Source organism: Physcomitrium patens, chromosome 22, assembly GCF_059467195.1.
Source record: "Physcomitrium patens ecotype Gransden chromosome 22, ASM5946719v1, whole genome shotgun sequence".
NCBI lineage: Eukaryota > Viridiplantae > Streptophyta > Bryopsida > Funariales > Funariaceae > Physcomitrium > Physcomitrium patens.
In genome coordinates, this window is record NC_143431.1 from 10,507,632 (window position 1) to 10,518,360 (window position 10,729).

The 10,729-nt window shown below is 37.9% G+C and overlaps 2 protein-coding genes across 2 annotated transcripts; one reads left to right on the forward strand and one right to left on the reverse strand.

The window, feature by feature from the left end:
- Positions 1–3,413: 3,413 nt before the first annotated feature.
- On the forward strand, positions 3,414–7,300 carry LOC112274998 (uncharacterized). The gene is made up of 5 exons (XM_024504910.3): positions 3,414–4,044; positions 4,249–4,359; positions 4,493–4,729; positions 4,855–4,968; positions 5,102–7,300. Exons 1-5 carry the CDS (start codon positions 3,808–3,810, stop codon positions 5,195–5,197), a joined length of 795 nt encoding a protein of 264 aa, XP_024360678.3. The 5' UTR covers positions 3,414–3,807; the 3' UTR covers positions 5,198–7,300.
- On the reverse strand, positions 6,563–7,340 carry LOC112275174 (photosystem II reaction center W protein, chloroplastic). Its single transcript, XM_024505289.3, has 2 exons — positions 7,138–7,340; positions 6,563–6,976 (listed from the first exon to the last, which is right to left on the reverse strand). Exons 1-2 carry the CDS (start codon positions 7,241–7,243, stop codon positions 6,666–6,668), a joined length of 417 nt encoding a protein of 138 aa, XP_024361057.1. The 5' UTR covers positions 7,244–7,340; the 3' UTR covers positions 6,563–6,665.
- Between the last annotated feature and the right edge of the window lie 3,389 nt (positions 7,341–10,729).

Consider the following 10,729-nt stretch of genomic DNA (forward strand, 5'->3'; position numbering starts at 1 on the left):
ATATTTATGTATATATATATATATTTATATGTATATATATATTTATATGTATATATATATATATGTATATTTATTCATTTAACTTATGATATAATTTCTAATATAGTTTTCTTATTTTCTTTTAAAAAATATTTTATATAAATATATAGAGGCATCGAACTTCTTAATTTTAAATTCTGGAATTTATTATATAATCTCAATACTTTTAGAGAGACAGCAATGCACCTATTATATCAATGTAAGGAAATGTCAATATAAAAAAATATTTTAAAGAAAAATGTGTTATAGATGTTACAAGTAAAGTGACATGTTTAACAACCAAAGAGTAAAAAAAAAGAAAATATATTTATGTTATTTTAAAAGTTTATTTTAAAAGATTATATTATCCAAGAAATTTATTGGTTACTTTTGTATCATTGGTGTTTAAAAATTAGAGCCTGCCAAAAAAGAGGCATAAATAGAGGACCAATTGATTGTAAGATCATTGGACAATCAATTGTATCCAATGATCATTACAATCAATGGGTTCTCTATTTACTGATACATTAGAAAATAATAAAATTAGACAAAAAGAAAAGAAAAGAAAAGATATTTTAAACATGTGAATAGGCAAGATCAGGATGAACATGTGTATTTGTCTATGTGTGTAAGTGTGCCCAGTGTGCCTCCATTCCCTACTTCCTACCTACAATGAAAAAAAGCTTTTTGTTTTTTCAACTATGGCCATAAGGGCTCAAAAGGCAGTCCCTTAGAAGCACCGATGATATGGGAGGGGATATGCTATGATGATGGGTACCCTATCATTCTCTGCCACAAAGCAGCCGTTTTTAGAGAGCCAACAGAAAGTTTTAGTTGTTTAATTTTTAGTATTTAGTATTTTTTTAATCTTTTTGTTAAAGTTTCTTTTTGTATTTATCTCTTCAGAGGAGAAAACTGCTATGTCGTAAGGGTAAATTATTTATTATATATTATTTATTTATTATAATACATATGTCTGCAACCCTTTGCAGCAGCCCGAAGCTTTAATTCCATCTGGTTTGACATTTCGGTAGTTTCTATGTAATTTCCTGTGTAGTTTCCTGGAACCAAAACCATGACATATTTGTCAGCATGCTAGGAATTGCTAAGTTCAAGTACAAGTTTATATATATATATATATATATATATTATCACATAAAAGTATCATATTCTTCTACCTTCAAAGTCCTATGTGCTTTCTTAGATACACACCAAACTTCTTGACAATGAGTTGAAAATGCTTGTACTCAAATTTACACCTATCAGTGGAAGTCATTGGATGATATTATTAGCATGGATTTTCTAAAATAAAATTATAGCATATGTTAATACAATAGGTGTGGATGTCAAAAGTATTATATTTTATAATTTGAATAAAAATTATATGTGTGTGTCTATATATGTGTATATATATATATATATATATATGTTTATGTGTTTCAAAAAAGTAATAGATTTGTCATTTCGAAATTTAAAATATAATGAAACTTCTATTGGTTCAACCCATTAAAAAATATATTTACAGTAACACCTAAAATTATAATTGTTGAATATGCAAGGAACATGAAATTTTTCTTTTTCTTTTTCTTTTTTCTCAGTAAAAACGTAATTATATAAACACAAACTTTGGATATGATTATTGATATTTTTTTTATTACATCCAAAACAAATTGTATGAAGTACTTCATATCCAACATGTCAACACAAAAAGTTTTTGGTGCTTTCAAAAGGACTTATTCTTCTGAAACAACAGATGATAGTCGAAGTTTAAATGTTATGGCACTATATGGGCTCTCTCCAAGGAATATGGATTCGGCCAATTTGGATTCAATGTACTTTAATTATTTTTGATAATTTATGGTGAAAAGACACACAGATCAAAAGCAAAATATGAGATCACTTACTAGATTACCATAAAATAATGTGAAAATTCACAAGAGAAAAAATTGGCAAATAACTGGACAATTGTGGCGTCCTCATTAAATGCCAGGATAACATTTGGACGGCTAAGAACATATAAAAAAATGAATAAAGAGTGATATGAGAATAAGTGGCCTACACATATTCCTTCATGTGATATTGTAGAATATGAAGATACAATTAGCTAATAAACAATGCTTAGTTGTCAGGTAGATTACAAAGACCCTTAAGTCTTGCCCTTCAATTAGGGTGGCAATACCCCTTTTCTCTCTGTAATTAGTCCAACATTGCAGGCAAACTCCCTTTTGTATTAAAAAGAAATAACAAATGACCAAAATAAGTGATAAAATAAATATGTCAGGAAGGCAACATCACGACACATCAAACTGTTCAGCTTACTGCACTGAATTCTTCTCATCTAAAGCAAACAGACGCTTCCATAACTTCAACCAACGATTCGATTGTGAAAATGATCTTTACCACTTTCCATCCATGTGCACAATCATGACTAGCTGCAGTAACGTTTCATGCACACGAAAAATGAAGTCCACAGCAATATAAAAAGGAAACAAGGGTGGATGCAGGTGTGATTCCCACCGAAAGTGGCAAAACTACATTTCTATCCGCCAAAAGTAGTTTCTGTACGGATGTCATGCTAGAGGAATTGAAGCGGTTGCCCTCATGTTTTCAAATCTAGTTCCTCTCGAAGGTGTTGTTTAACAACTTGCCGACAGAAGCATTCTGCAGTGTTACCGTCTGAACCATTACTGTAACTTTCATTTAACTAAACTGTAGGATTTGCTTACAACTTCTGCTTCACCGAAAGGATTCATCAAGGGGGATAACATTACGATGTAGTATTTTCAAAAAATGCAGAGTTGCTCATAACCACTGCATATAAAACATAAAAACCAATGGAATGATTACCCAAATGGATATATGATTGGTTGAATGATTGGAATAAAAACTGTAGTAAACTCGTCGATACTTTGCGTCACATGCGAAAATAAGTGCCAGCTCGGAATCGTCCAATCCGCACCTCGTGATTGTTCACAAATGCAGCTCAACGACTTTCGAAGAGGAATCCCTTCTCCGCGTCCTTCCATTGCATTCGTTCTAGTGTTTCCACGTCCGTCTAGGACCTAGCCCTCGTCAGCGGCAGTTGCTTGCCAGGGGTTACCAATAGGCCCGCCGAATGTCGTGCCGAAGCTGGAAGACTGTCATTCTGGCTGCGCAAAATCAACATTTGGCTCGACCTTCCGAATCTTTGCGGCGATGAAAAGCCTTTGACGCCTAACCTCCGAGCCAGTAGGGTCGGTACCACGAGATTCGGAACTTTCCACTCCATCGGACTAGACCGGATTCGAATTCACGCAGACTCGCCACTGGGATCACAGAAATGAATCCAAAGAAATTGGATGTCAACGCAGCTTTTTATTTTAGACCGACGCTCCGTCCTATTTGGAGTTCCCTGAGCTTATAAGTACAACCACATATCAGCACTTGTGAGTAAGTGACGACGGCATGTTCAGTTAGTACGTGCTTGGGAGGCAATTCATGACGACAAATGCTGAAGTTAGTTTCGTTTATCTTTCAAAGGGATTCTTTCAGTAGACTCCCACTATCTGACGTGAATGCTAGTTGAGCGGTCTCCGGAGTTCTCAATTTTTTTGGCAGACCCAGGAAACACACATGCTTAGCTAATTGTAGTGAGCGGTAAATTGTTCCTGCTGTAGATCTATACTATCTGCGTCATTCGCTCAGCTCTAAATCCGATCGAGGCCATTGGCCGCAGCAGTAAATCCTCAATAATTCGATCTTGCAATTGAGCTGAGGGTACTGTAGTGTACCTTACTTAAAGTCATCATCATGACCCTCACTGTCAAAATCGACACAATGGCTGCAACCGCATCGATTAATCAATGCAGGCTGCTCGATTCCCAATCCAGCGATAAAGTTGGGAGGGATCGCACTGATTCACGAAAAATCTCTGCATCAAGAATCATCACCAGTGCTTCAACATCTCTGAGAACTGCTCAGCTCGCGTCCCGTGTTCTCCGAGGAACAACAGTGAAAATCATAACCACGACGACAAAATCTCGCAATGTAAGAGGCCCACGGTGCGCTCGGTTGTTTCCGACAATGGCATCGAAGTACTGATATCATGACAAGTTAATTCTTAAGTTTCTATGTACAGCTAATATTGTTGGAAATTCAAAATGTCCTGGCCTGACGAATTACTCTCCCAAGCATAAATGAGCGCTTCCTAACGCGTGGGTGCCCATGCTTTTGCGGGGGCTGCTTTTGCAGGCAACGATATGTTGTAGAGCAAGCCAGGACGACTACGGTAACTGCTCGAGTGTCGAGGAGGCCGTAACAGCAATTATGAAGGATACTTTGCAACACTGCCTGGGCGAGGAGGTAAAAATCATCAGTTCCAGATGACCTCAAGTTGCACCAGATTTCCAATTGCCATCCTCACTGCAGTTTGGTCGATGAAGCGCGATTCTCCTCAGATTCTAACACCCATCGAGTTGCATTGCAATGCTCGCAGAACGATACCATGCGCGAGAAAGTGCTCAATCAGATGGGCAAGGGCTTGGCGGCACTTGTTCGGATATCCGCAGCAGTGGCAGCTGCATCACCTGCACCTCCTCCCATATCCATACCAGCGATGTCAACCATCGCTGAGGACGACCTGGAGCAGGTCCGGAGAATGCTCAAGTTAACTTCGTTGCCGTTCCACAGCAGTTTCGATCATGAGCTCACTGAGCTCATGCTGATCCTTCAGGTATCATCCCTGGTTCGCTTGGACATCGATTCCTCGATTTCGATGGTTAAGTAGGCGATTCTTGCTCCCGTTTGGCTGCCTTCTCGACACTCCGATCTGAAGGGACCGATTCTGTGGTTGTGCAGACTGGCTATGGACACGACAGAAATCTGACTGCGAATGAATTGTCCCAAATTTGCAAGCGCCTGGGATCCGACATGGTTCAATGTCTGGGCCCATTATTCATGTGTTTCCACGAGGTGATTCACTAGTTCCCCGCGGACTCCCCGCGGACTCCAGACGATGAGGTTATATTTGATTGTCAGAAACCGTCTCTCCAGCTTGACACAAGTTCTGGAATCTAATTCGATTTTAACATGGCGGTTTGTGCAGCTTCCTCTCTGGGCCAAGTGCAACGCTTTCATGCTTCCCGCAGACATGGCAGGTAGGGTGGCTTTCAACCTACTTGCCGGCCCAAATACACGGTGATTTGTGCGAGGGAGCAGCATAGGGGACGCGTGAAGAGTGAACAAGTATCAAATACATTCAGAAGCCGACGTGTCTGCGAATCGGAACGCAAATTCACGTGCTGGAACAAATGCAAGAGCAGGATGGCGCTGGAGACGCTCCCCCGAGGCTCCACGAAAAGGATTGTGCGACAGTGTGTACGGAAAACGTAAAGTGTCTCCGCAGTGTGAAGGGTATTGCAGTCAGCGGTAAAGCCGATCCCGCAATCGAATATGTCACACGGAATTGTGCCAAACCATTCTGATGCGCGACGATCTGCATCGAATAAATTACAAGTGGAATGAGTCTCCAGCCACGGCCATTGCTCCGGAGAGTTGCCCTTCGAGTTATAGCGTAGCAGTATACTGTAAATGTGTTGTACAGTTTGAGCCAATTTTAACTCGCTACTGTGCCTCCTTTCATTATCGCAGTGTCAGATACCATTGACGAGGTTTGTGTCTCAGTATGTCCGTGATAATGGGTTGTTTTGTTACTGTTCGATTCGTCTTCACCCATCGGATGCAAGTTCTACTATCCACCGCCGCTCTGTGGCATCCTGTTCGATTATCGATTAACGCTGAAAATTCACTCTACGAGTGTATTTCAATGCTCGGATTGGTGTATCGTCGTTGTGGAGGAAGTTAATATTCCATGGGGAACTCATGCGGGCATGTTGCAGAGATTTGAGAGGACAGGGGGTAGTTCTTAATTTCATGCTGAAGATCCTCATCCGGAGTTGACGCACAGGATATTCCATATCTGTGAGCTGCATGTGGGAACGTACCTCGTGATTACTTGCAATCCGAGGGCCAAACATGAGTGACGATGCCTTGCTAACTGTGAGCTTGCGATATTGCATACATCAAGTGTTACATTCCACGTATTAATTACATTTCCTCGAGTATCTTGCGGTTGGACATGAAACTATAATTATGATTCCGATCCCGTTCTCCGATTCTCGCCATCACAAATGTTTCGGTCCCGACATTGCCATCTTCGATCACGGGTTACCGGTCACCACTTCACTCGTCAATCCTCATTCCGGTTTAACATTTATACATGTGTCAATATATGTAAATATATATATATATATATATATATTCTTTTTTGTCGAATGACCAAACAACATGACCATCTCGAACATGCGGGTCAAGTTCTCTTCGGCACTCACAGGTCCATGCAGTATCCGTGCTTCTGCACGTTCCCAGGAGCCTGCAAGGATCTCGCCAAGCAAGTCCAGAGACACCTCCCTATCCACATCGCAGTCAGCACGCCGCCTCACTCGAAGTACACTGTCCCGTTTACCCATCATCGGCACAAATCGATACACCAGCACACAAACACAGCTTCTGCTCAAATTTCATGTTGGATGTTCGACTAATTGATACACATTAAAACGCTACCAGCCGTAGCTTCGCCCAGCGGCAGGGGACGCAGCGATTCCTACAATTTACAACGACAAACCCGAGTCATCGTCACCCTCCGGCAAGGTTGACGAGTATGTGAAGTACACTGCCCACACCAGCGCGGTGACGCCCACCAAAATCCAAGTCAGCTTCGGGTTGCTCACGCCCAGACCCAGGCCCGTCCCCTCGGTGCTCAACCTCTCGTCCACGAGTGCAAACACTGGGTGGGCGTAGGCCATGGTAGCTGCGGAGGTCACGGCGGCAGCGAGTTGGGGGAGACCATTGACGTCACCCTTGTTGGATTCCTTCTTCTCCAATGAGCACACGATCCTGGGCATGGCAAGCACAGGGACACCTGGGTGCGACGCATCACTCAGTCCAATCAGCGACGAAAACGATCCCCTCTCTCCCATTCCCACGCACATCCTAGATTGAGTACTGGCACTCCGCATCCCGTAACAACCCAGCCCATGCTTCCCAAAACCGAATCGAGTTTCAGATCGCAGATGAACTTACCGGCGACAGGCCTGGCAGCAGCGCGGTGGCTGGAGGAGGTCCCAAGTGACTTCTGCACAAGGCAGGTCGCGGGGGAGGCGCAAGAGGTGCAAGCGACGGCGGCCATGGCGACGACCGGACGAGGTTCGCGAAGGAAGGTCACACCTCTCGTGTCAAGCTCGCAGCTACGACGATCGCCCACGCGCTTCAAACAGCTGCTTGATGCTGATATTCCAAGCCAACAACGGAGAGAGGGGGAGACAAGTAAGAAAGATCGGTAACTTGTGCGGATAGGGCGTGATCCGAACCTGGGCCAATGATTTGCTAGGATACAAGCTCGCTCGTGAGTGGAGGCAACTCACTTTTGGAAGCGAGTGCAATTGGTGAGGAGACATCGGTTCGTAAGGTCGAAATGCTCGCTCCAATAGCGCCTCTTATCTTTTTCTGACATCGGAAACTCGCACTTGCTGGGAAAGCGAATGCCGGATTGCTACATTCTTACTGGTGAACCACAGTTTTAAACTGGATCAATTCTGGTCAAATGATTTGCAGCTGGTCTATTAGAAAACACGTCACATAAACAGATTGTGCCAATATCAAAGAGTCACACCCTGTACAAGGGGTGCAACCCTCATGGATGCACCCTTCTTGTCAGTATAAACCACAGGTATTAACCCACAATTATTATTAAGAATGTTTATTACTCATTACTGAACTTGACATTTATCTTAAACTTTTACATACAAGTTCCAATATGGTATTAGAGCATTTTTCTGAAAACTTTCAAAAGAAAGTTCCATAGAAGCATTAACAAACAAGCTTTAAAGAATAAGGCTTTGTTGAAGATCTTTTACACAAAAATTGGGATAGTAATAAACCTCACTCCTTAAGTGCATGGTTTCAAATAGTCTCACCACCAAAGAATGGGCAAAGTTTGATGGTTTGTGGTACACTGTCTTGATGGCAAACACCTAAGTGGCTCAAGAGTATTTTCTCTCAATTGGTAAGTTTGATTCTTTTTTGATTTTTTTATTCTTGTTTTTAACTAGTAAATTGAGAAGTGTAGAGGTTTTGAATAAAGATCAACAATTAAATAGAAAATTATTAAAAATTAAAATCTATTGTAGGATTTTTTAGGATTTATTAAAGATTTGGTTAGAATTTGGTTGAAATTTGATTATGAATTTGATGAAGATTCAATTATATTTTGATTAGGATTATATTAGAATTTCATAAGGCTTCAATTATAATTTATCTAGAATTTCTTTAAGATATTTTTGAGATTTCTTTAAGGTTTTTTTGTGATTTCTTTACAGTTTAATTAGGGATTTTAAAGAATTCTTTAGGATTTATTTGAAGTTAAATAGAATGTGATAAGATTTTTAAAATTTTTTAATATTACCAATAAGATGTTTTTAAATATCTTATACATTATTTTTTAGATTGTAAATCTAACTTTAAGGTAAGATCAAAGCTTTTTACAATAAAATGCCTAGTATATTTTTAACTTGATTTTCACATAATACAACAACGTCATTTTAAGAGTTGAGAGGGTTGTGAGGATTAAGCTACTACAACTTGATTTCCAATGCTAACTTCCTTGTGCATTTAACCATGGTATCTTTAAAAATCTCCCTCAATTACTCTTTATCTATTACTCAACTACCTTTCTATTTTAGGATTCTATTTTGTTCGCTATTCACTCTAAATACAATAATCTATTATCTTCTATAATCTCTCATCTCTAATGCTTGATTAATAAATATTTTGGTGCTTTGGAATTGGCCATACTTTTTCTTTATTTCCAATTCAAATAGTTTTGCATTATTTGTATTGACTAATATAAAATTCTTTATTCAAATCTCATAGTAACTCTTGTAACAAGTTGTTTAAAGAAATAGATAGTTTATGGATTGTAAATTTTTTATTGGATAATTCATTACTTGATGTCTTAAGCTCCTACCTATACCTTCTTCTCTAATCTATCATTATTTTTGTTCTTAAGTAAATTGCTTATTTCATCTTAATAGTTGTTATTAAGGGACGATTACAAATATAAAACAATAAGAAAATATTAATAGTTATTTGAAGGAAAAAATCTTTTGAGCAAATAGCATAAGTTAATAGAAGATGATTGTATTTCTCTTGCTTACATAGTTTTTTTAAGTATCTTATTTATATTATATAATCTAATTGAAAGCTAGTTCAAAATTATTTTTATAAAATTTTATTATGATATATTTTAATTACTATTAAATATTTTTATTTATACTTAATTTAAGAAATTAATTATATTTATTTTATATATTAAATATAAACTTCTCTTTTTGTTTATTATAAAATTTAAAATTAATTTATTATTCCTAAAATATAAATAAAATTTAGCATATTAGAGCCTTATATATAGATTTAAAAATCATAATAAAAATTATAGATTTTGAAAATATATAAAAAAGTATAAATTGAAAGAATTTATAAATGTTCTTCATAAAACACTTTTTATAGATATAGCAATAAATAGTCATAGTACTTGCATATTCTTTAATATAATTAGATCTCCTTCTAATCCAGTCATTTTAGGTTTATCATGGTTAGAATAGTATAATCCTTACATAGATTGGATTTCTCATGCTCTTCACTTCTTTAAAAGTATAACTAAGAGTGAAATTAATTTAGTAGAAAGTTATAAGTCTAACACAATAAAACCTGTGTTTGTAGGTGCAAGAGCTTTCTTGCATGCTGTAAAAGAGAGATCACCTTGTGTCATTTACGCTACACATATTCCTAATGATGCAAAGACTTCAAGTGGCATTTCAAGCCAATATCATGAGTTTTAAGATATATTTGAGAAAAAGAATACAGATACTCTTCTAGAACATTATTCCTATGACTACTCAATCGACCTTCAAGAAGGAGTACAACCACCATTTGGATCAATCTATAGTTTATCACAAAATGAATTGACTAAACTCAAAAAATATATAGAAGAAAATCCGGCCAAAATTTTAGACACCATTCCAAATCGCCAATAGGAGCTCTAATCTTATTTTTGAAGAAGAAAGATGGATCATTGCAGATGTGTGTTGATTATTGAGGATTAAACAAGATACCAATCTTGTACCAATTTTGTATCATGTCAAATTTTCTAAGGTATTTTTTATGGAAACAAACGCATTAGGCTTTGCTTTGCGTGATGTATTGTCACAAATAGGAATCGATGATAAATTTCACTTCGTAGCTTTTCATTCCAAAAACTTTTTAGGAGCCGAGATCAACTATAAAATCCATGACACAAAGCTTCTTGCAATTGTGGATTCATTTCAAGAATGCTGTCATTATTTAGAAGGCACTTCTAGTTCAATCACCATCTATACAGACCATAAGAATCTCGAGTACTTCATGTCAGTACGTGTTTTAAATCATCGCCAAGCCCATTGGAGCATATCTTTATCAAGATCACATATCGATCCAAAAGACAAGGTTTGTCAAACATCCATTTTAGATGTTTTTATGTTGTACCAAAAGAAGGAGATGCATCTTTTGATCAACAAAGAATCATTTTCTTGAAACTAGAGCATTTTCATCTTCAAGTAATGAAATCAGCATTGACTGT